The 25,781-nt window shown below is 49.2% G+C and overlaps 1 protein-coding gene across 2 annotated transcripts in view; it reads right to left on the bottom strand.

Annotated features, from left to right (window-relative positions):
* The window catches only part of LOC137362375 (circumsporozoite protein-like), an 84,918-nt gene that overhangs the window by 44,535 nt on the left and 14,602 nt on the right, over positions 1-25,781 (bottom strand). The window contains exons 1-3 of one of the 2 annotated variants that reach the window (XM_068026779.1): positions 16,505-16,789; positions 1,741-1,824; positions 228-382 (exon numbers count right to left, since the gene is read on the bottom strand). In XM_068026779.1, the coding sequence (XP_067882880.1) occupies positions 228-382; positions 1,741-1,780 (195 nt within the window). In that variant the 5' untranslated portion in view covers positions 1,781-1,824; positions 16,505-16,789. Of the gene's footprint in view, positions 1-227; positions 383-1,740; positions 1,825-16,504; positions 16,790-25,781 lie in introns of those variants that run through there. The other variant, XM_068026780.1, reaches the window with a different exon arrangement.

Raw genomic sequence — 25,781 nt, 5'->3', positions numbered from 1 at the left:
TCCCTCCTCCTTCAAGACACTCCTGACAAGCTCCCTCTTTGACCTAGCTGTAGATCGCCCGCCCCCCCCCCCAACACCCCCGCGATATCTCCACAACGCTGGTTCGCCGTCAGACTCCGTTTGATTCATTGTCCTGTGAAATGTTTTGAGATTGTTTACTGCGTTAAGAGGCACGTAAATATCGATATAAATAAACACTTTTGGAAGTTGTGATCAAAACCACGGACCTGCGCTTCTTCATGGGTGCAGATGTCCCGCTCGTGCAGTTTCTGCACCATGTAAAATAGATCATATTCGATGATGTACAGCAGGTCTGGGAGATAGTGCTGGGTGAGCCGGTCTATCTGACTCACAGAGAACACAGCCAGAGCCCCCTGAGAACCTGCAGAGAAGGAAGAGAAAAGTGGGGACAGCAAGAGGGTTAATCGCAGGAACAGGAGGATCCCACTCAGCACCCCCTCCTCCCTCGAGCCTGTTACACAGGAACAGGAGGATCCCATTCAGCAACCCCCCCCCTCCTCCCTCGAGCCTGTTACACAGGAACAGGAGGATCCCACTCAGCACCCCCCCCCTCCTCCCTCGAGCCTGTTACACAGGAACAGGAAGATCCCACTCAGCCCCACCTCCTCCCTCGAGCCTGTTACACAGGAACAGGAAGATCCCATTCAGCAACCCCCCCCCTCCTCCCTCGAGCCTGTTACACAGGAACAGGAGGATCCCACTCAGCCCCACCTCCTCCCTCGAGCCTGTTACACAGGAACAGGAGGATCCCACTCAGCCCCACCTCCTCCCTCGAGCCTGTTACACAGGAACAGGAAGATCCCACTCAGCCCCACCTCCTCCCTCGAGCCTGTTACACAGGAACAGGAGGATCCCACTCAGCAACCCCCCCCCTCCTCCCTCGAGCCTGTTACACAGGAAGATCCCATTCAGCAACCCCCCCCCTCCTCCCTCGAGCCTGTTACACAGGAACAGGAGGATCCCACTCAGCCCCACCTCCTCCCTCGAGCCTGTTACACAGGAACAGGAGGATCCCACTCAGCACCCCCCCACCTCCTCCCTCGAGCCTGTTACACAGGAACAGGAGGATCCCATTCAGCACCCCCCGTCCCTTGTCTGAAAAAATGGAGACAACTGCAGGTTTCTCGGACTGAGAGAGCTTTGAAGGATTATAACCAGGACAAAGCAGCCCGCTTGATTGGCACCCCATCCACAAACATTCACTCCCTCCACCATCGACGCACAGTGGCAGCAGTGTGTACCATCTACAAGATGCACTGCAGCAATGCACCAAGGCTCCTTAGACAGCACCTTCCAAACCCACGACCTCTACCAACTAGAAGGATAAGGGCAGCAAATACATGGGAACACCACCACCTGCAAGTTCCCCTCCAAGTCACACACCATCCTGACTTGGAACTATATCGCCGTTCCTTCACTGTCGCTGGGTCAAAATCCTGGAACTCCCTTCCTAACAGCACTGTGGGTGTACCTACCCCACATGGACTGCAGCGGTTCAAGAAGGCAGCTCACCACCACCTTCTCAAGGGGCAATTCGGGATGGGTAATAAATGCTGGCCTGGCCAATGACGCCCACATCCCATGAATGAATAATAAAACAGCATAACACATCTCCGATTTCGTCACTCAATAAGCTTTTACCCGACCCCCACCCCTACTCCCTGTGAAAGGTCCGCCCATCAATGGGCACCGTTAACATTCTGTGTCCCCCGTACACACCTCTGCCATCACCAGCTCCACTCGACTCCATTGGCGTCATCAGTCATCGCCTGTTTCTGCTGTTCGCCGCCCCCGGTTGAAGAGCTGCAGAGAGGAACAGATCGAGCATCATTCCACATTGTCCCACATGCACGCTCGTCCTCAGATCCCAATCCAGCTCCAGCAGAGAGCAGGAGGGGGCCAGGCTTCAATATTGTTCCATTATGCAAATCGGCAAATTAATGAGAATGTAAACGTGGGAGATAAACTGCAATCTGGAGAATCAGGAAGCTGCAAATTCCTGAGAAAATCAGAGTCGAAAGAGGGAAGAGGGATCTGGAAGTGGAGACACACAACGCAGTAAAATTATCAAAGCAGGTTCACAAAGACATAAAATAGCAAAGAAAGCACTGGGTTTCATCACAGGGCAAACAATCGAGGGGTTCAGTGTGTTTATATATAGAATAACAGATACCCGGGAGTGAGTTACAGACTGGAATCTAATCGAGGAGTTCGGTGGTGTTTATATATAGAATAACAGATACCCGGGAGTGAGTTACAGACTGGAATCTAATCGAGGGGTTCAGGGGGTTTATATATAGAATAACAGATACCCGGGAGTGAGTTACAGACTGGAATCTAATCGAGGGGTTCGGGGGGTTTATATATAGAATAACAGATACCCGGGAGTGAGTTACAGACTGGAATCTAATCGAGGGGTTCAGGGGGTTTATATATAGAATAACAGATACCCGGGAGTGAGTTACAGACTGGAATCTAATCGAGGGGTTCGGGGTGTTTATATATAGAATAACAGATACCCGGGAGTGAGTTACAGACTGGAATCTAATCGAGGGGTTCAGGGAGTTTATATATAGAATAACAGATACCCGGGAGTGAGTTACAGACTGGAATCTAATCGAGGAGTTCGGGGGTGTTTATATATAGAATAACAGATACCCGGGAGTGAGTTACAGACTGGAATCTAATCGAGGGGATCGGGGTGTTTATATATAGAATAACAGATACCCGGGAGTGAGTTACAGGCTGGAATCTAATCGAGGGGTTCGGGGTGTTTATATATAGAATAACAGATACCCGGGAGTGAGTTACAGACTGGAATCTAATCGAGGGGATCGGGGTGTTTATATATAGAATAACAGATACCCGGGAGTGAGTTACAGGCTGGAATCTAATCGAGGGGTTCGGGGGGTTTATATATAGAATAACAGATACCCGGGAGTGAGTTACAGACTGGAATCTAATCGAGGGGTTCGGGGGGTGTATATATAGAATAACAGATACCCGGGAGTGAGTTACAGACTGGAATCTAATCGAGGGGTTCGGGGGGTTTATATATAGAATAACAGATACCCGGGAGTGAGTTACAGACTGGAATCTAATCGAGGGGTTCGGGGTGTTTATATATCGAATAACAGATACCTGGGAGTGAGTTACAGACTGGAATCTAATCGAGGGGTTCGGGGGGTTTATATATAGAATAACAGATACCCGGGAGTGAGTTACAGACTGGAATCTAATCGAGGGGTTCGGGTGGTTTATATATAGAATAACAGATACCCAGGAGTGAGTTACAGACTGGAATCTAATCGAGGGGTTCAGGGGTGTTTATATATAGAATAACAGATACCCGGGAGTGAGTTACAGACTGGAATCTAATCGAGGGGTTCGGGAGGTTTATATATAGAATAACAGATACTCGGGAGTGAGTTACAGACTGGAATCTAATCGAGGGGTTCGGGGGGTTTATATATAGAATAACAGATACCCGGGAGTGAGTTACAGACTGGAATCTAATCGAGGGGTTCGGGGGGTTTATATATAGAATAACAGATACCCGGGAGTGAGTTACAGACTGGAATCTAATCGAGGGGTTCGGGGGGTTTATATATAGAATAACAGATACCCGGGAGTGAGTTACAGACTGGAATCTAATCGAGGAGTTCGGGGGGTTTATACATAGAATAACAGATACCCGGGAGTGAGTTACAGACTGGAATCTAATCGAGGGGTTCGGGGGGGTTTATATATAGAATAACAGATACCCGGGAGTGAGTTACAGGCTGGAATCTAATCGAGGGGTTCGGGGGTTTATATATAGAACAACAGATACCCGGGAGTCAGTTACAGACTGGAATCTAATCGAGGGGTTCGGGGTGTTTATATATAGAATAACAGATACCCGGGAGTGAGTTACAGACTGGAATCTAATCGAGGGGTTCGGGGGGTTGAGATATAGAATAACAGATACCCGGGAGTGTGTTACAGACTGGAATCTAATCGAGGGGTTCGGGGGGTTGAGATATAGAATAACAGATACCCGGGAGTGAGTTACACACTGGAATCTAATCGAGGGGTTCGGGGGGTTGAGATATAGAATAACAGATACCCGGGAGTGTGTTACAGACTGGAATCTAATCGAGGGGTCCCTGGAGTTTATATATAGAATAACAGATACCAGGGAGTGAGTTACAGACTGGAATCTAATCGAGGGGTTCCTGGAGTTTATATATAGAATAACAGATACCTGGGAGTGAGTTACAGACTGGAATCTAATCGAGGGGTTCCTGGAGTTTATATATAGAATAACAGACACCCGGGAGTGAGTTACAGACTGGAATCTAATCGAGGGGTTCGGGGTGTTTATATATAGAATAACAGATACCCGGGAGTGAGTTACAGACTGGAATCTAATCGAGGGGTTCGGGGGTGTTTATATATAGAATAACAGATACCCGGGAGTGAGTTACAGACTGGAATCTAATCGAGGGGTTCGGGGGGTTTATATATAGAATAACAGATACCCGGGAGTGAGTTACAGACTGGAATCTAATCGAGGGGTTCGGGGGGGTTTATATATAGATTAACAGATACCCGGGAGTGAGTTACAGACTGGAATCTAATCGAGGGGTTCGGGGGGGTTTATATATAGAATAAGAGATCCCGGGAGTGAGTTACAGGCTGGAATCTAATCGAGGGGTTCGGGGTGTTTATATATAGAATAACAGATACCCGGGAGTGAGTTACAGACTGGAATCTAATCGAGGGGTTCGGGGGGTTGAGATATAGAATAACAGATACCCGGGAGTGTGTTACAGACTGGAATCTAATCGAGGGGTTCGGGGGGGTTTATATATAGAATAACAGATACCCGGGAGTGAGTTACAGGCTGGAATCTAATCGAGGGGTTCGGGGGGGTTTATATATAGAATAACAGATACCCGGGAGTGAGTTACAGGCTGGAATCTAATCGAGGGGTTCGGGGGGTTTATATATAGAACAACAGATACCCGGGAGTGAGTTACAGACTGGAATCTAATCGAGGGGTTCGGGGTGTTTATATATAGAATAACAGATACCCGGGAGTGAGTTACAGACTGGAATCTAATCGAGGGGTTCGGGGGGTTGAGATAGAGAATAACAGATACCCGGGAGTGAGTTACAGACTGGAATCTAATCGAGGGGTTCGGGTGGTTTATATATAGAATAACAGATACCCGGGAGTGTGTTACAGACTGGAATCTAATCGAGGGGTTCCTGGAGTTTATATATAGAATAACAGATACCCGGGAGTGAGTTACAGACTGGAATCTAATCGAGGGGTTCCTGGAGTTTATATATAGAATAACAGATACCTGGGAGTGAGTAACAGACTGGAATCTAATCGAGGGGTTCCTGGAGTTTATATATAGAATAACAGACACCCGGGAGTGAGTTACAGACTGGAATCTAATCGAGGGGTTCGGGGGTGTTTATATATAGAATAACAGATACCCGGGAGTGAGTTACAGACTGGAATCTAATCGAGGGGTTCGGGGGGTTTATATATAGAATAACAGATACCCGGGAGTGAGTTACAGACTGGAATCTAATCGAGGGGTTCGGGGGGTTTATATATAGATTAACAGATACCCGGGAGTGAGTTACAGACTGGAATCTAATCGAGGGGTTCGGGGGGGTTTATATATAGAATAACAGATACCCGGGAGTGAGTTACAGGCTGGAATCTAATCGAGGGGTTCGGGGGGTTTATATATAGAACAACAGATACCCGGGAGTCAGTTACAGACTGGAATCTAATCGAGGGGTTCGGGGTGTTTATATATAGAATAACAGATACCCGGGAGTGAGTTACAGACTGGAATCTAATCGAGGGGTTCGGGGTGTTTATATATGGAATAACAGATACCCGGGAGTGAGTTACAGACTGGAATCTAATCGAGGGGTTCAGGAGGTTTATATATAGAATAACAGATACCCGGGAGTGAGTTAGAGACTGGAATCTAATCGAGGGGTTCGGGGTGGTTTATATATAGAATAACAGATACCCGGGAGTGAGTTACAGACTGGAATCTAATCGAGGGGTTCGGGGGGTTTAGATATAGAATAACAGATACCCGGGAGTGTGTTACAGACTGGAATCTAATCGAGGGGTTCGGGGGGTTGAGATATAGAATAACAGATACCCGGGAGTGAGTTACACACTGGAATCTAATCGAGGGGTTCGGGGGGGGGGGGTTTATATATAGAATAACAGATACCTGGGAGTGTGTTACAGACTGGAATCTAATCGAGGGGTTAGGGGTGTTTATATATAGAATAACAGATACCCGGGAGTGAGTTACAGACTGGAATCTAATCGAGGGGTTCCTGGAGTTTATATATAGAATAACAGATACCTGGGAGTGAGTTACAGACTGGAATCTAATCGAAGGGTTCCTGGAGTTTATATATAGAATAACAGACACCCGGGAGTGAGTTACAGACTGGAATCTAATCGAGGGGTTCGGGGGTGTTTATATATAGAATAACAGATACCCGGGAGTGAGTTACAGACTGGAATCTAATCGAGGGGTTCGGGGGGTTTATATATAGAATAACAGATACCCGGGAGTGAGTTACAGACTGGAATCTAATCGAGGGGTTCGGGGGGTTTATATATAGAATAACAGATACCCGGGAGTGAGTTACAGACTGGAATCTAATCGAGGTGTTCAGGGGGTTTATATATAGAATAACAGATACCCGGGAGTGAGTTACAGACTGGAATTTAATCGAGGGGTTTGGGGGGGGTTTATATCGAGAATAACAGATACCCGGGAGTGAGTTGCAGACTGGAATCGAATCGAGGAGTTCGGGTGGTTTATATCTCGAATAACAGATACCCGGGAGTGAGTTACAGACTGGAATCTAATCGAGGGGTTCGGGGTGTTTATATATAGAATAACAGATACCCGGGAGTGAGTTACAGACTGGAATCTAATCGAGGGGTTCGGGGTGTTTATATATAGAATAACAGATACCCGGGAGTGAGTTACAGACTGGAATCTAATCGAGGGGTTCAGGGGGTTTATATATAGAATAACAGATACCCGGGAGTGAGTTACAGACTGGAATCTAATCGAGGGGTTCGGGGTGTTTATATATAGAATATCAGATACCCGGGAGTGAGTTACAGACTGGAATCTAATCGAGGGGTTCGGGGGGTTTATATGTAGAATAACAGATATCCGGGAGTGAGTTACAGACTGGAATCTAATCGAGGGGTTCGGGGGGTTTATATATAGAATAACAGATACCTGGGATTGATTTACAGGCTGGAATCTAATCGAGGGGGTCAGGGGGTTTATATGTAGAATAACAGATATCCGGGAGTGAGTTACAGACTGGAATCTAATCGAGGAGTTCGGGGGGTTTATATATAGAATAACAGATATCCGGGAGTGAGTTACAGACTGGAATCTGAGGGGTTAGGGGGGGTTTATATTAAGAATAACAGATACCCGGGAGTGCGTTACAGACTGGAATCTAATCGAGGGGGTCAGGGGGTTTATATATAGAATAACAGATATCCGGGAGTGAGTTACAGACTGGAATCTGAGGGGTTCGGGGGGGTTTATATTAAGAATAACAGATACCCGGGAGTGCGTTACAGACTGGAATCTAATCGAGAGGTTCAGGGGGTTTATATATAGAATAACAGCTACCCGGGAGTGAGTTACAGACTGGAATCTAATCGAGGGGTTCGGGGGGTTTATATATAGAATAACAGATACCCGGGAGTGAGTTACAGACTGGAATCTAATCGAGGGGTTCGGGGGGTTTATATATAGAATAACAGATACCCGGGAGTGAGTTGCAGACTGGAATCTAATCGAGGGGTTCGGGGGGTTTATATATAGAATAACAGATACCCGGGAGTGAGTTACAGACTGGAATCTAATCGAGGGGTTCGGGGGGTTTATATATAGAATAACAGATACCCGGGAGTGAGTTGCAGACTGGAATTTAATCGAGGAGTTCGGGGGGGTTTATATATTGAATAACAGATACCCGGGAGTGAGTTACAGACTGGAATCTAATCGAGGGGCTCGGGGGGGCTTATATATAGAATAACAGATACCCATGAGTGAGTTACAGACTGTAATCTAATCGAGGGGTTCAGGGGGTTTATATATAGAATAACAGATACCCGGGAGTGAGTTACAGACTGGAATCTAATCGAGGGGTTCGGGGGGTTTATATATAGAATAACAGATACCCGGGAGTGAGTTACAGACTGGAATCTAATCGAGGGGTTCGGGGTGTTTATACATAGAATAACAGATACCCGGAAGTGAGTTACAGACTGGAATCTAATCGAGGGGTTCGGGGGGGTTTATATATAGAATAACAGATACCCGGGAGTGAGTTACAGGCTGGAATCTAATCGAGGGGTTCGGGGGGTTTATATATAGAACAACAGATACCCGGGAGTCAGTTACAGACTGGAATCTAATCGAGGGGTTCGGGGTGTTTATATATAGAATAACAGATACCCGGGAGTGAGTTACAGACTGGAATCTAATCGAGGGGTTCGGGGGGTTGAGATATAGAATAACAGATACCCGGGAGTGTGTTACAGACTGGAATCTAATCGAGGGGTTCGGGGGGTTGAGATATAGAATAACAGATACCCGGGAGTGAGTTACACACTGGAATCTAATCGAGGGGTTCGGGGGGGGGTTTATATATAGAATAACAGATACCCGGGAGTGAGTTACAGACTGGAATCTAATCGAGGGGTTCGGGGGGTTGAGATATAGAATAACAGATACCCGGGAGTGTGTTACAGACTGGAATCTAATCGAGGGGTCCCTGGAGTTTATATATAGAATAACAGATACCCGGGAGTGAGTTACAGACTGGAATCTAATCGAGGGGTTCCTGGAGTTTATATATAGAATAACAGATACCTGGGAGTGAGTTACAGACTGGAATCTAATCGAGGGGTTCCTGGAGTTTATATATAGAATAACAGACACCCGGGAGTGAGTTACAGACTGGAATCTAATCGAGGGGTTCGGGGTGTTTATATATAGAATAACAGATACCCGGGAGTGAGTTACAGACTGGAATCTAATCGAGGGGTTCGGGGGTGTTTATATATAGAATAACAGATACCCGGGAGTGAGTTACAGACTGGAATCTAATCGAGGGGTTCGGGGGGTTTATATATAGAATAACAGATACCCGGGAGTGAGTTACAGACTGGAATCTAATCGAGGGGTTCGGGGGGTTTATATATAGATTAACAGATACCCGGTAGTGAGTTACAGACTGGAATCTAATCGAGGGGTTCGGGGGGGTTTATATATAGAATAACAGATACCCGGGAGTGAGTTACAGGCTGGAATCTAATCGAGGGGTTCGGGGTGTTTATATATAGAATAACAGATACCCGGGAGTGAGTTACAGACTGGAATCTAATCGAGGGGTTCGGGGGGTTGAGATATAGAATAACAGATACCCGGGAGTGTGTTACAGACTGGAATCTAATCGAGGGGTTCGGGGGGGTTTATATATAGAATAACAGATACCCGGGAGTGAGTTACAGGCTGGAATCTAATCGAGGGGTTCGGGGGGGTTTATATATAGAATAACAGATACCCGGGAGTGAGTTACAGGCTGGAATCTAATCGAGGGGTTCGGGGGGTTTATATATAGAACAACAGATACCCGGGAGTGAGTTACAGACTGGAATCTAATCGAGGGGTTCGGGGTGTTTATATATAGAATAACAGATACCCGGGAGTGAGTTACAGACTGGAATCTAATCGAGGGGTTCGGGGGGTTGAGATAGAGAATAACAGATACCCGGGAGTGAGTTACAGACTGGAATCTAATCGAGGGGTTCGGGTGGTTTATATGTAGAATAACAGATACCCGGGAGTGTGTTACAGACTGGAATCTAATCGAGGGGTTCCTGGAGTTTATATATAGAATAACAGATACCCGGGAGTGAGTTACAGACTGGAATCTAATCGAGGGGTTCCTGGAGTTTATATATAGAATAACAGATACCTGGGAGTGAGTTACAGACTGGAATCTAATCGAGGGGTTCCTGGAGTTTATATATAGAATAACAGACACCCGGGAGTGAGTTACAGACTGGAATCTAATCGAGGGGTTCGGGGGTGTTTATATATAGAATAACAGATACCCGGGAGTGAGTTACAGACTGGAATCTAATCGAGGGGTTCGGGGGGTTTATATATAGAATAACAGATACCCGGGAGTGAGTTACAGACTGGAATCTAATCGAGGGGTTCGGGGGGTTTATATATAGATTAACAGATACCCGGGAGTGAGTTACAGACTGGAATCTAATCGAGGGGTTCGGGGGGGTTTATATATAGAATAACAGATACCCGGGAGTGAGTTACAGGCTGGAATCTAATCGAGGGGTTCGGGGGGTTTATATATAGAACAACAGATACCCGGGAGTCAGTTACAGACTGGAATCTAATCGAGGGGTTCGGGGTGTTTATATATAGAATAACAGATACCCGGGAGTGAGTTACAGACTGGAATCTAATCGAGGGGTTCGGGGTGTTTATATATGGAATAACAGATACCCGGGAGTGAGTTACAGACTGGAATCTAATCGAGGGGTTCAGGAGGTTTATATATAGAATAACAGATACCCGGGAGTGAGTTAGAGACTGGAATCTAATCGAGGGGTTCGGGGTGGTTTATATATAGAATAACAGATACCCGGGAGTGAGTTACAGACTGGAATCTAATCGAGGGGTTCGGGGGGTTGAGATATAGAATAACAGATACCCGGGAGTGTGTTACAGACTGGAATCTAATCGAGGGGTTCGGGGGGTTGAGATATAGAATAACAGATACCCGGGAGTGAGTTACACACTGGAATCTAATCGAGGGGTTCGGGGGGGGGGTTTATATATAGAATAACAGATACCTGGGAGTGTGTTACAGACTGGAATCTAATCGAGGGGTTAGGGGTGTTTATATATAGAATAACAGATACCCGGGAGTGAGTTACAGACTGGAATCTAATCGAGGGTTTCCTGGAGTTTATATATAGAATAACAGATACCTGGGAGTGAGTTACAGACTGGAATCTAATCGAGGGGTTCCTGGAGTTTATATATAGAATAACAGACACCCGGGAGTGAGTTACAGACTGGAATCTAATCGAGGGGTTCGGGGGTGTTTATATATAGAATAACAGATACCCGGGAGTGAGTTACAGACTGGAATCTAATCGAGGGGTTCGGGGGGTTTATATATAGAATAACAGATACCCGGGAGTGAGTTACAGACTGGAATCTAATCGAGGGGTTCGGGGGGTTTATATATAGAATAACAGATACCCGGGAGTGAGTTACAGACTGGAATCTAATCGAGGTGTTCAGGGGGTTTATATATAGAATAACAGATACCCGGGAGTGAGTTACAGACTGGAATTTAATCGAGGGGTTTGGGGGGGGTTTATATCGAGAATAACAGATACCCGGGAGTGAGTTGCAGACTGGAATCGAATCGGGGGTTTTATATCTCGAATAACAGATACCCGGGAGTGAGTTACAGACTGGAATCTAATCGAGGGGTTCGGGGTGTTTATATAGAGAATAACAGATACCCGGGAGTGAGTTACAGACTGGAATCTAATCGAGGGGTTCAGGGGTTTTATATATAGAATAACAGATACCCGGGAGTGAGTTACAGACTGGAATCTAATCGAGGGGTTCGGGGTGTTTATATATAGAATAACAGATACCCGGGAGTGAGTTACAGACTGGAATCTAATCGAGGGGTTCGGGGGGTTTATATGTAGAATAACAGATATCCGGGAGTGAGTTACAGACTGGAATCTAATCGAGGGGTTCGGGGGGTTTATATATAGAATAACAGATACCTGGGATTGATTTACAGGCTGGAATCTAATCGAGGGGGTCAGGGGGTTTATATGTAGAATAACAGATATCCGGGAGTGAGTTACAGACTGGAATCTAATCGAGGGGTTAGGGGGGGTTTATATTAAGAATAACAGATACCCGGGAGTGCGTTACAGACTGGAATCTAATCGAGGGGGTCAGGGGGTTTATATATAGAATAACAGATATCCGGGAGTGAGTTACAGACTGGAATCTGAGGGGTTCGGGGGGGTTTATATTCAGAATAACAGATACCCGGGAGTGCGTTACAGACTGGAATCTAATCGAGAGGTTCAGGGGGTTTATATATAGAATAACAGCTACCCGGGAGTGAGTTACAGACTGGAATCTAATCGAGGGGTTCGGGGGGTTTATATATAGAATAACAGATACCCGGGAGTGAGTTACAGACTGGAATCTAATCGAGGGGTTCGGGGGGTTTATATATAGAATAACAGATACCCGGGAGTGAGTTGCAGACTGGAATCTAATCGAGGGGTTCGGGGGGTTTATATATAGAATAACAGATACCCGGGAGTGAGTTACAGACTGGAATCTAATCGAGGGGTTCGGGGGGTTTATATATAGAATAACAGATACCCGGGATTGAGGTGCAGACTGGAATTTAATCGAGGAGTTCGGGGGGGTTTATATATTGAATAACAGATACCCGGGAGTGAGTTACAGACTGGAACTAATCGAGGGGCTCGGGGGGGTTTATATATAGAATAACAGATACCCATGAGTGAGTTACAGACTGTAATCTAATCGAGGGGTTCAGGGGGTTTATATATAGAATAACAGATACCCGGGAGTGAGTTACAGACTGGAATCTAATCGAGGGGTTCGGGGGGTTTATATATGGAATAACAGATACCCGGGAGTGAGTTACAGACTGGAATCTAATCGAGGGGTTCGGGGTGTTTATATATAGAATAACAGATACCCGGGAGTGAGTTGCAGACTGGAATTTAATCGAGGAGTTCGGGGGGGTTTATATATAGAATAACAGATACCCGGGAGTGAGTTACAGACTGGAATCTAATCGAGGGGCTCGGTGGGGTTTATATATAGAATAACAGATACCCATGAGTGAGTTACAGACTGTAATCTAATCGAGGGGTTCAGGGGGTTTATATATAGAATAACAGATACCCGGGAGTGAGTTACAGACTGGAATCTAATCGAGGGGTTCGGGGGGTTTATATATGGAATAACAGATACCCGGGAGTGAGTTACAGACTGGAATCTAATCGAGGGGTTCGGGGTGTTTATATATAGAATAACAGATACCCGGGAGTGAGTTGCAGACTGGAATTTAATCGAGGAGTTCGGGGGGGTTTATATATAGAATAACAGATACCCGGGAGTGAGTTACAGACTGGAATCTAATCGAGGGGTTCGGGGGGGTTTATATATAGAATAACAGATACCCGGGAGTGAGTTACAGACTGGAATCTAATCGAGGGGTTCGGGGTGTTTATATATAGAATAACAGATACCCGGGAGTGAGTTACAGACTGGAATCTAATCGAGGGGTTCGGGGGGTTTATATATAGAATAACAGATACCCGGGAGTGAGTTGCAGACTGGAATTTAATCGAGGAGTTCGGGGGTGTTTATATATAGAATAACAGATACCCGGGAGTGAGTTACAGACTGGAATCGAATCGAGGGGTTCGGGGGGTTTATATATAGAATAACAGATACCCGGGAGTGAGTTACAGACTGGAATCTAATCGAGGGGATCGGGGGGTTTATATATAGAATAACAGATACCCGGGAGTGAGTTGCAGACTGGAATTTAATCGAGGAGTTCGGGGGGGTTTATATATAGAATAACAGATACCCGGGAGTGAGTTACAGACTGGAATCGAATCGAGGGGTTCGGGGCTTTATATATAGAATAACAGATACCCGGGAGTGAGTTACAGACTGGAATCTAATCGAGGGGTTCGGGGGGTTTATATATAGAATAACAGATACCTGGGAGCGAGTTACAGACTGGAATCTAATCGAGGGGTTCGGTGGGTTTATATATAGAATAACAGATATCCGGGAGTGAGTTACAGACTGGAATCTAATCGAGGGGTTCGGGGGGTTTATATATAGAATAACAGATACCCAGGAGTGAGTTACAGACTGGAATCTGAGGGGTTCGGGGGGGGTTTATATTAAGAATAACAGATACCCGGGAGTGCGTTACAGACTGGAATCTAATCGAGAGGTTCAGGAGGTTTATATATAGAATAACAGCTACCCGGGAGTGAGTTACAGACTGGAATCTAATCGAGGGGTTCAGGGGGTTTATATATAGAATAACAGATACCCGGGAGTGAGTTACAGACTGGAATCTAATCGAGGGGTTCGGGGGGGGTTTATATATAGAATAACAGATACCCGGGAGTGAGTTACAGACTGGAATCTAATCGAGGGGTTCGGGGTGTTTATATATAGAATAACAGATACCCGGGAGTGAGTTACAGACTGGAATCTAATCGAGGGGTTCGGGGTGTTTATATATAGAATAACAGATACCCGGGAGTGAGTTACAGACTGGAATCTAATCGAGGGGTTCGGGGGGTTTATATATAGAATAACAGACACCCGGGAGTGAGTTACAGACTGGAATCTAATTGAGGGGTTCGGGGAGTTTATAAATAGAATAACAGATACCCGGGAGTGAGTTACAGACTGGAATCTAATCGAGGGGTTCAGGGAGTTTATATATAGAATAACAGATACCCGGGAGTGAGTTACAGACTGGAATCTAATCGAGGGGTTCGGGGGGTTTATATATAGAATAACAGATACCTGGGAGTGAGTTACAGACTGGAATCTAATCGAGGGGTTCGGGGGGTTTATATATAGAATAACAGATTCCTGGGAGTGAGTTACAGACTGGAATCTAATCGAGGGGTTCGGGGTGTTTATATATAGAATAACAGATACCCAGGAGTGAGTTACAGACTGGAATCTAATCGAGGGGTTCGGGGTGTTTATATATAGAATAACAGATACCCGGGAGTGAGTTACAGACTGGAATCTAATCGAGGGGTTCGGGGTGTTTATATATAGAATAACAGATACCCAGGAGTGAGTTACAGACTGGAATCTAATCGAGTGGGTCAGGGGGTTTATATATAGAATAACAGATACCCAGGAGTGAGTTACAGACTGGAATCTAATCGAGTGGGTCAGGGGGTTTATATATAGAATAACAGATACCCAGGAGTGAGTTACAGACTGGAATCTAATCGAGTGGGTCAGGGGGTTTATATATAGAATAACAGATATCCGGGAGTGAGTTACAGACAGGAATCTAATCGAGTGGGTCAGGGGGTTTATATATAGAATAACAGATACCCGGGAGTGAGTTACAGACTGGAATCTAATCGAGTGGGTCAGGGGGTTTATATACACAATAACACATACCTGGGAGTGAGTTACAGACTGGAATCTAATCGAGGAGTTCGGGGGGTTTATATATAGAATAACAGATACCCGGGAGTGAGTTACAGACTGGAATCTAATCGAGGGGTTCGGGGGGTTTATATATAGAATAACAGATACCCGGGAGTGAGTTACAGACTGGAATCTAATCGAGGGGTTCGGGGGGTTTATATATAGAATAACAGATACCCGGGAGTGAGTTACAGACTGGAATCTAATCGAGTGGGTCAGGGGGTTTATATATAGATTAACAGATACCCGGGAGTGAGTTACAGACTGGAATCTAATCGAGGGGTTCAGGGGGTTTATATATAGAATAACAGATACCCGGGAGTGAGTTACAGACTGGAATCTAATCGAGGGGTTCAGGGGGTTTATATATAGAATAACAGATACCCGGGAGTGAGTTACAGACTGGAATCTAATCGAGTGGGTCAGGGGGTTTATATATAGATTAACAGATACCCGGGAGTGAGTTACAGACTGGAATCTAATCGAGTGGGTCAGGGGGTTTATATATAGAATAACAGATATCCGGGAGTGAGTTACAGACTGGAATCTAATCGAGTGGGTCAGGGGGTTTATATATAGAATAACAGATATCCGGGAGTGAGTTACAGACTGGAATCTAATCGAGTGGGTCAGGGGGTTTATATATAGAATAACAGATACCCGGGAGTGAGTTACAGACTGGAATCTAATCGAGTGGGTCAGGGGGTTTATATATAGAATAACAGATATCCGGGAGTGAGTTACAGACTGGAATCTAATCGAGTGGGTCAGGGGGTTTATATATAGAATAACAGATATCCGGGAGTGAGTTACAGACTGGAATCTAATCGAGTGGGTCAGGGGGTTTATATATAGAATAACAGATATCCGGGAGTGAGTTACAGACTGGAATCTAATCGAGGGGTTCGGGGGTTTATATATAGAATAACAGATACCCGGGAGTGAGTTACAGACTGGAATCTAATCGAGTGGGTCAGGGGGTTTATATATAGAATAACAGATATCCGGGAGTGAGTTACAGACTGGAATCTAATCGAGTGGGTCAGGGGGTTTATATACACAATAACACATACCTGGGAGAATTCCCGCTGGAAACCAGTTTCCTGTCTTTTCGTTCAAGCCCAAGAAAGTGAAAGCAAAATAGAGAATCACAGCTTTCAATCCACACAAGTGATTTCAATTTGTCACCGAAGGGTGGGAATGTTTGGAAGATTGAGGCTGCGTATCGGAGGGTGAGGTGAGGCGTGATGGGGTGGGGTGAGGGTTCACAGTACGGAGAGAGTGAATGCAGAGGGGCAGAGAGCGAGGGAGGGAGTGAGCTTTACCCTCATTCCCCGTTTTCCTCCAACTCCTCCCCCCACCCCGTCTCTCTCTGTTACTTCCTGAAACCAAAGGGCAATTTTTTCCTGTTCTGCAACTCTTCTTATCTATTGAAGGCAGTCCAGGAACTGGCAGTCACTGAGACAAACCTGGGAAAGGCGTATCTCAAATATACTACTCACTCTGCAGGTTTTGCAGCACAGAAACAGGCCGTTCGGCCCCTCTCCCCAGCTCCGTGCCGAGGGTTTCTGCTCCCCACGAGCCTCCTCCCAGCCCCCTCTTCATCTCACCAACACCCCCCACCACCCCCCCCCCACTCCGTCAACATGTCCTTCTACTCCTTACTCCCTCATGTGTTTATCCACCTTCTCCCCCTCAAATCGTCTGCTGCACTGCCGAGATTACAGAGGTAACTGCACGTCACTGTCCCCCATCAAACACTCCCCAGGACAGGTACAGTACGGGGGTTAGATACAGAGTTACGCTCCCTTTTCACTGTCCCCATCAAACACTCCCAGGACAGGTACAGTACGGGGGGTTAGATACAGAGTAAAGCTCCCTCTACACTGTCCCCATCAAACACTCCCAGGACAGGTACAGTACGGGGGGGTTAGATACAGAGTAAAGCTCCCTCTACACTGTCCCCCATCAAACACTCCCAGGACAGGTACAACACGGGGGGTTAGGAGTCCACCTTAGCCCCGCTGAGGAAGCCTGGCCGACAAACTTGCAGGAGTTGGAGGCGAAAGTCACCGCTCGGCTGGGGCGCTGGACAGGACTGCTCCGAGTGCTTTCCTACAGGGGCCGAGCCTTGGTCATAAACCAACTGGTGGCCTCCATGCTGTGGTACCGGTTGGTCACTTTGGCCCCGCCCCCTGTATTTGCCACCAAGATCCAGAAGAAACTCGTCGATTTCTTCTGGGGCAAGAGGAAACACTGGGTCTCTGTCGCGGTCCTGAGTCTCCTGATCGAGGAGGGCGGTCAGTCGCTGGTGTGCGTCCGCACCCAGGCTGCGACTCTCCGCCTTCGGACCCTGCAGAGATACCTGTACGTCGAGCGTCCTCCCAGATGGTGTGCGCTGGCGACGTATTTTTTCCGCCAGTGTCACTGCCTTCAAGACGACACGCAGCTCCCGGTGGAGTCCGTTAGCCGCGCCTCTCTGAGGGAGTTGCCTGTCTTTTACCGGGATCTTTTCCGAGTCTGGAACATGGTCGCCTCCAGTCAGGGCGCTCCCCCGCCGGCGGAGGGGAGCGCCTCGGCTGTCCGGGCGGCCGACTCCGGGGACGGTCCGGCGGGCGGAGGAGTAGCCGAAACCCCCGGGACGCCCCTCACTGCGGGTGGCGAGGGGGCTCGGGAGTGCGGAGCGATCCCGGCCGAGCTGACACCCGCTCGGCCGGAACTGCTCATCGGACCCAGGCCCCGAAACCCTCCTCGGGAGCCGGTCCCGCACAACCCGAGCCGCCTCTCGGAAATGCCCTCCGTGCCATTCCAATCGGCGCGGAGGGGTTTCCTGTACGGGCTGTTCCTGCACACTCTCCACTTCCTCGCCCTCGTCAGCCGGCCGGACACGCCCTGGCGGTCCGCGTTGCCATCTGGCGGCGAGGGGAAACCCCGATGGAGGTCTCTCTACGCGGGAGTCTTCCCCCTTTACATCGGGGACCTGGGGTGGAGGGTGCTGCACAGAGCAGTCCCGTGCAATAGGCTTTTAAGTAGGTTCACGGACTCCCAGGCCACCTGTACTTTCTGCGGCCTGGACGAGTCCGTGTTCCACGTTTATATGGAGTGTGCGAGGTTGCAGCCCCTATTTGAGTATCTGAAGGGGCTGCTCCTCAAATTCTGGCTGCACTTCAGTCCCACGCTCCTGATCTTTGGGCACCCGGTGCGGAGGGGCTTGGGCCGGGAGGAGGATCTCCTCGTCGTTCTGCTCCTGGGCCTGGCCAAGGTGGCAATTCACAGGTCCAGGTTGCGGGCCGTCGGGGGGTCCGTCCTCCCCGATTGCCTGCCCCTCTTCCGCGGTTACGTTCGCGCCCGGGTGTCCCTGGAAAAGGAGCATGCGGTGTCCGCCGGTACGCTTGAGGCCTTCCGCGACCGGTGGGCACCGCAGGGACTGGAGTGCATCGTCGACGCCGAGAATGGCATTTTAATTTGAGTTTTTTTGTTTATTTATCTGTTTTAATAAAGTTATTTTAAAACTGTAAATATGTACATAAAGGGGGCCTGAGGGATAAAGGCCCCCTCGATGTGAAAAATATAAAAGGGGCCTGGGGTATAAAGGCCACCTTAAAGAAAAGAAAAAAAAACAAAAAAAAAACGGGGGTTAGATACAGAGTAAAGCTCCCTCTACACTGTCCCCCATCAAACACTCCCAGGACAGGTACAGTACGGGGGGGGTTAGATACAGAGTAAAGCTCCCTCTACACTGTCCCCATCAAACACTCCCAGGACAGGTACAGTACGGGGGGTTAGATACAGAGTAAAGCTCCCTCTACACTGTCCCCATCAAACACTCCCAGGACAGGTACAGTACGGGGGGTTAGATACAGAGTAAAGCTCCCTCTACACTGTTCCCCCATCAAACACTCCCAGGACAGGTACAGTACGGGGGGGTTAGATACAGAGTAAAGCTCCCTCTACACTGTCCCCCATCAAACACTCCCCAGGACAGGTACAGTACGGGGGGGGGGTTAGATACAGAGTAAAGCTCCCTCTACACTGTCCCCCATCAAACACTCCCAGGACAGTTACAGCACGGGGGGGTGGGGTTAGATACAGAGTAAAGCTCCCTCTATACTCTGCTGATGCCAGGATTGGAAACCGCACGCCCTGCAGTTTAATACTTTCAAAGTTTCTCTCTCTCTCTCCCTCTCTCGCCCCCTCCCTCCCAGGTGAGTTTGCACAATGTTGGGGAGTGGACAGAGAGAGAGAGACAGAGAGAGAGAAACCAGGCTTGCAGTGCTGGATTGTGAGCCTAGCTCCCAGACGTCCGGGTTCGCTGGGCCCCCTCGGGGGAAATCACCTGGGACGGCACTTCCCTGGGGCAGGTGAGGAGAGCAGGGCCCAGGTACCGAGCTGTCACTCGGAGGAGTGGGTGGGTCCCAGTCACACACACACACACACTGGGATCCTCCCCGTCTCCCTGGGCAAGCAGAGGGAACCTGCGAGGAGCCTCACCTGGAGCTCGCCGGTCTTAAAGGGGAATTGCAGCTCATCGGGAGCGAGAGAGGGCCCGTTTGTACCCAACACTGAGGCAGCTCCCCTCCTTTGGCACTCCCTCCCTCAGTCTGCAAGCTGTGAGGCTCCGTCCCCTCGTCCCCTCACGCTGCACCCTCCCACTCCAGCTACCCTACCCTCCCCCCTCAGTTTACCGATCTTCATTGATCCCTTATTGCCCCCGACTCCAATACGGTCGGGGGAGCTGAACTGACACCCCCGAGACCAACCTCACAGCCCAAAAAAAAAACCCCCCACTCCACCTCCACTCATGTTATTTCCTGCACAGACTCTTCACTCATTTCACACTCAGAAACAGGAAATGTTTTATGTTTCTCAAGAGCTTGACATGCTTCAATAAATCCAGACTGCAGGTGTGGGCGGATGCACGGTTCACTGCTGCCATGCAGGAAATGCAGCACTCACTTCGCGCACAGCAAGATCCCACAAACCGCAACGTGATAATGACCCAGTTAATTGGGTTTTTAACAGTGGTGCTGGTTGAGGAGTTAATATTGACAGTGCGGCACTCCCTCAGTACTAACCCTCCGACAGTGCGGCACTCCCTCAGCACTGACCCTCCGACAGTGCAGCACTCCCTCAGTACTAACCCTCCGACAGTGCGGCACTCCCTCAGGACTGACCCTCCGACAGTGCGGCACTCCCTCAGGACTGACCCTCCGACAGTGCAGCACTCCCTCAGTACTAACCCTCCGACAGTGCGGCACTCCCTCAGGACTGACCCTCCGACAGTGCGGCACTCCCTCAGGACTGACCCTCCGACAGTGCGGCACTCCCTCAGTACTGACCCTCCGACAGTGCAGCACTCCCTCAGTACTGACCCTCCGACAGTGAAGCACTCTCTCAGGACTGACCCTCCGACAGTGCGGCACTCCCTCAGGACTGACCCTCCGACAGTGCGGCACTCCCTCAGGACTGACCCTCTGACAGTGCGGCACTCCCTCAGCACTGACCCTCCGACAGTGCGGCACTCCCTCAGGACTGACCCTCCGACAGTGCGGCACTCCCTCAGGACTGACCCTCCGACAGTGCAGCACTCCCTCAGGACTGACCCTCCGACAGTGCAGCACTCCCTCAGTACTGACCCTCTGACAGTGCGGCACTCCCTCAGTACTAACCCTCTGACAGTGCGGCACTCCCTCAGTACTGACCCTCCGACAGTGCAGCACTCCCTCAGAACTGACCCTCCGACAGTGCGGCACTCCCTCAGTACTGACCCTCCGACAGTGCAGCACTCCCTCAGTACTAACCGTCCGACAGTGCGGCACTCCCTCAGTACTGACCCTCTGACAGTGCGGCACTCCCTCAGTACTGACCCTCTGACAGTGCAGCACTCCCTCAGTACTGACCCTCCGACACTGCGGCACTCCCTCAAAACTGACCCTCTGACAGTGCGGCACTCCCTCAGTACTGACCCTCCGACAGTGCGGCACTCCCTCAAAACTGACCCTCTGACAGTGCGGCACTCCCTCAGTACTGACCCTCCGACAGTGCAGCACTCCCTCAGTACTGACCCTCCGACAGTGCGGCACTCCCTCAGTACTGACCCTCCGACAGTGCGGCACTCCCTCAAAACTGACCCTCTGACAGTGCGGCACTCCCTCAGTACTGACCCTCCGACAGTGCGGCACTCCCTCAAAACTGACCCTCTGACAGTGCGGCACTCCCTCAGTACTGACCCTCCGACAGTGCAGCACTCCCTCAGTACTGACCCTCCGACAGTGAAGCACTCCCTCAGTACTGACCCTCCGACAGTGAAGCACTCACTCAGTACTGACCCTCCGACAGTGAAGCACTCACTCAGTACTGACCCTCTGACAGTGCGGCACCTCCTCAGTACTAACCCTCCGACAGTGAAGCACTCACTCAGTACTGACCCTCTGACAGTGCAGCACTCCCTCAGTACTGACCCTCCGACAGTGAAGCACTCCCTCAGTACTGACCCTCTGACAGTGCAGGACACCCTCAGTACTGACCCTCTGACAGTGCGGCACTCCCTCAAAACTGACCCTCTGACAGTGCGGCACTCCCTCAGTACTGACCCTCCGACAGTGCGGCACTCCCTCAAAACTGACCCTCTGACAGTGCGGCACTCCCTCAGTACTGACCCTCCGACAGTGCAGCACTCCCTCAGTACTGACCCTCCGACAGTGCGGCACTCCCTCAGTACTGACCCTCCGACAGTGCGGCACTCCCTCAAAACTGACCCTCTGACAGTGCGGCACTCCCTCAGTACTGACCCTCCGACAGTGCGGCACTCCCTCAAAACTGACCCTCTGACAGTGCGGCACTCCCTCAGTACTGACCCTCCGACAGTGCAGCACTCCCTCAGTACTGACCCTCCGACAGTGAAGCACTCCCTCAGTACTGACCCTCCGACAGTGAAGCACTCACTCAGTACTGACCCTCCGACAGTGAAGCACTCACTCAGTACTGACCCTCTGACAGTGCGGCACTCCCTCAGTACTAACCCTCCGACAGTGCAGCACTCCCTCAGTACTGACCCTCTGACAGTGCACCACTCCCTCAGTACTGACCCTCTGACAGTGCGGCACTCCCTCAGTACTGACCCGCTGACAGTGCAGCACCTCCTCAGTACTGACCCTCTGACAGTGCAGGACACCCTCAGTACTGATCCTCCGACAGTGCAGCACTCCCTCAGTACTGACCCTCCGACAGTGCAGCACTCTCTCAGTACTGACCCTCCGACAGTGCAGCACTCCCTCAGTACTGACCCTCCGACAGTGCGGCACTCCCTCAGTACTGACCCTCTGACAGTGCAGCACTCATTCAGTACTAACCCTCCGACAGTGCAGCACTCCCTCAGTACTGACCCTCCGACAGTGCAGCACTCTCTCAGTACTGACCCTCCGACAGTGAAGCACTCACTCAGTACTGACCCTCTGACAGTGCAGCACTCCCTCAGTACTGACCCTCCGACAGTGCAGCACTCTCTCAGTACTGACCCTCCGACAGTGCAGCACTCCCTCAGTACTGACCCTCCGACAGTGCAGCACTCTCTCAGTACTGACCCTCCGACAGTGCAGCACTCCCTCAGTACTAAAGCTGTCGAGGAGGAGGGTCAGCCCGATCTTCCAAGACGGAGATAGACAGAATTTTACAGACGGAGGGTTGCAGCAAAGGTGGGCAAATGGAGTTTCGGTCCAGGTAAACGTGCTTGGAATGAATGGCTGGGCAAGCTCCATGGTGGGGGTGGAATGGCCTCTGGGCCCTGCGCTGGGATACCCCTGCGATCGAAGGGTCTAGCCCTGGACCCTCCTCTTCCCAACTCTGGCTGCAGCACGCCCCCCACCCACCCCCCGCCACACCCCCGCCTCCCTCGGTGACTGGCGGAGAGTTTCATTTGTGTCATTTTGTAGGAAATGAGTCAGGAAGTGAAGAGAGCGTCAGAACCACATGCAACTCAAAAAAAACACAGAATGTGTTGCAGTCACGGTGAAGATCACGGCAGACGGATCCGGAGAGAACAGGTCAGTTGGGGCAGCACGCTGGGGGTGCTGCAGAAAGAGAGAAGCCTGGTTCAAAGATAGGGAGACACGCACACACAGTCAGACAGAGGCAGAGGGAGAAGGACTTGGGAGTCGGAGTAGGACATTCGATTAGATCAGAGAGAGGGAGGGAGAGAGACAGAGTGAGAGGGAGAGTCGCAGAGAGACACAGAGAGAGAGAGAGAAACATAGAGAGACGGAGACAGAGAGAGACAGTGATGGACAAACAAAGACATGCAGAAAAGGAGAGAGAGAAAGAGACAGAAATAGAGACAGATAGAGAGAGAGAGAGAGACAGAGAAAAACAGGCAGGGAGAGAGAGAGAGAGAGAGAGGGTGAGCAGGATTTCCAAAATAGATTGTTCCATACCGTCCCCTTTAATATCCCACCCAGTCTAATCCCACTCTCCCCGTCCCCTTTAATATCCCACCCAGTCTAATCCCACTCTCCCCGTCCCCTTTAATATCCCACCCAGTCTAATCCCACTCTCCCCGTCCCCTTTAATATCCCACCCAGTCTAATCCCACTCTCCCCGTCCCCTTTAATATCCCACCCAGTCTAATCCCACTCTCCCCGTCCCCTTTAATATCCCACCCAGTCTAATCCCACTCTCCCCGTCCCCTTTAATATCCCACCCAGTCTAATCCCACTCTCCCCGTCCCCTTTAATATCCCACCCAGTCTAATCCCACTCTCCCACTCACTGCCTGCATTCTGTAATATGCCATCCAGTTTAATATCATTCCCCTGCTCAATTCCTCTTTTGTGGTTAGACCACACTTGTGCACAGTTCCAGTCTCCGTATCCCTTGGTTAGACCACACTTGGAGCACTGTGCACAGTTCCAGTCTCCGTATCCCTTGGTTAGACCACACTTGGAGCACTGTGCACAGTTCCAGTCACCATATCCCTCGGTTAGACCACACTTGGAGCACTGTGCACAGTTCCAGTCTCCATATCCCTGGGTTAGACCACACTTGGATCACTGTGCACAGTTCCGGTCTCCATATCCCTGGGTTAGACCACACTTGGAGTACTGTGCACAGTTCCACTCTCCATATCCCTGGGTTAGACCACACTTGGAGCACTGTGCACAGTTCCAGTCTCCATATCCCTGGGTTAGACCACACTTGGAGCACTGTGCACAGTTCCAGTCTCCATATCCCTGGGTTAGACCACACTTGGTGCACTGTGCACAGTTCCAGTCTCCATATCCCTGGGTTAGACCACACTTGGAGCACTGTGCACAGTTCCAGTCTCCATATCCCTTGGTTAGACCACACTTGGAGCACTGTGCACAGTTCCAGTCTCCATATCCCTGGGTTAGACCACACTTGGAGCACTGTGCACAGTTCCAGTCTCCATATCCCTTGGTTAGACCACACTTGGAGCACTGTGCACAGTTCCACTCTCCATATCCCTGGGTTAGACCACACTTGGAGCACTGTGCACAGTTCCACTCTCCATAGCCCTCAGTTAGACCACACTTGGAGCAATGTGCACAGTTCCACTCTCCATATCCCTGGGTTAGACCACACTTGGAGCACTGTGCACAGTTCCAGTCTCCATATGCCTGGGTTAGACCACACTTGGAGCACTGTAATAAAAGCAAAATACTGCGGATGCTGGAAATCTGAAACAAAAACAAGAAATGCTGGAATCACTCAGCAGGTCTGGCAGCATCTGTGGAAAGAGAAGCAGAGTTAACGTTTCGGGTCAGTGACCCTTCTTCGGAACTGACAAATATTAGAAAAGTCACAGATTATAAACAAGTGAGGTGGGGGTTGGGCAAGAGATAACAAAGGAGAAGGTGCAGATTGGACCAGGCCACATAGCTGACCAAAAGGTCACGGAGCAAAGGCAAACAATATGTTAATGGTGTGTTGAAAGACAAAACATTAGTACAGATTAGGTGTGAATACACTGAATATTGAACAGCAGCAAGTGCAAACCTGAAGAAAAACAACCTGAAAAAAACAGTGGGTAAGCAAACTGAACAAACTAAGATGAAATGAAATAAATGCAAAAAAAGATTGTAAAAAATGTAAAAAGGAATGTAAAAAAAAAGGAGGAAAAAATAACTAAAAATGACTAAAAATGAAAGTAAACTGGGGGGCTGTCATGCTCTGAAATTATTGAACTCAATGTTCAGTCCGGCAGGCTGTAGTGTGCCTAATCGGTAAATGAGATGCTGTTCCTCGAGCTTGCGTTGATGTTCACTGGAACACTGCAGCAATCCCAGGACAGAGATGTGAGCATGAGAGCAGGGGGGGAGTGTTGAAATGGCAAGCA

Source organism: Heterodontus francisci, unplaced genomic scaffold (assembly GCF_036365525.1).
Source record: "Heterodontus francisci isolate sHetFra1 unplaced genomic scaffold, sHetFra1.hap1 HAP1_SCAFFOLD_1125, whole genome shotgun sequence".
Taxonomy (NCBI): Eukaryota; Metazoa; Chordata; class Chondrichthyes; order Heterodontiformes; family Heterodontidae; genus Heterodontus; species Heterodontus francisci.
Note: the sequence above shows the minus strand (reverse complement) of the source record. Positions and strands in the feature narration are given on the sequence as shown.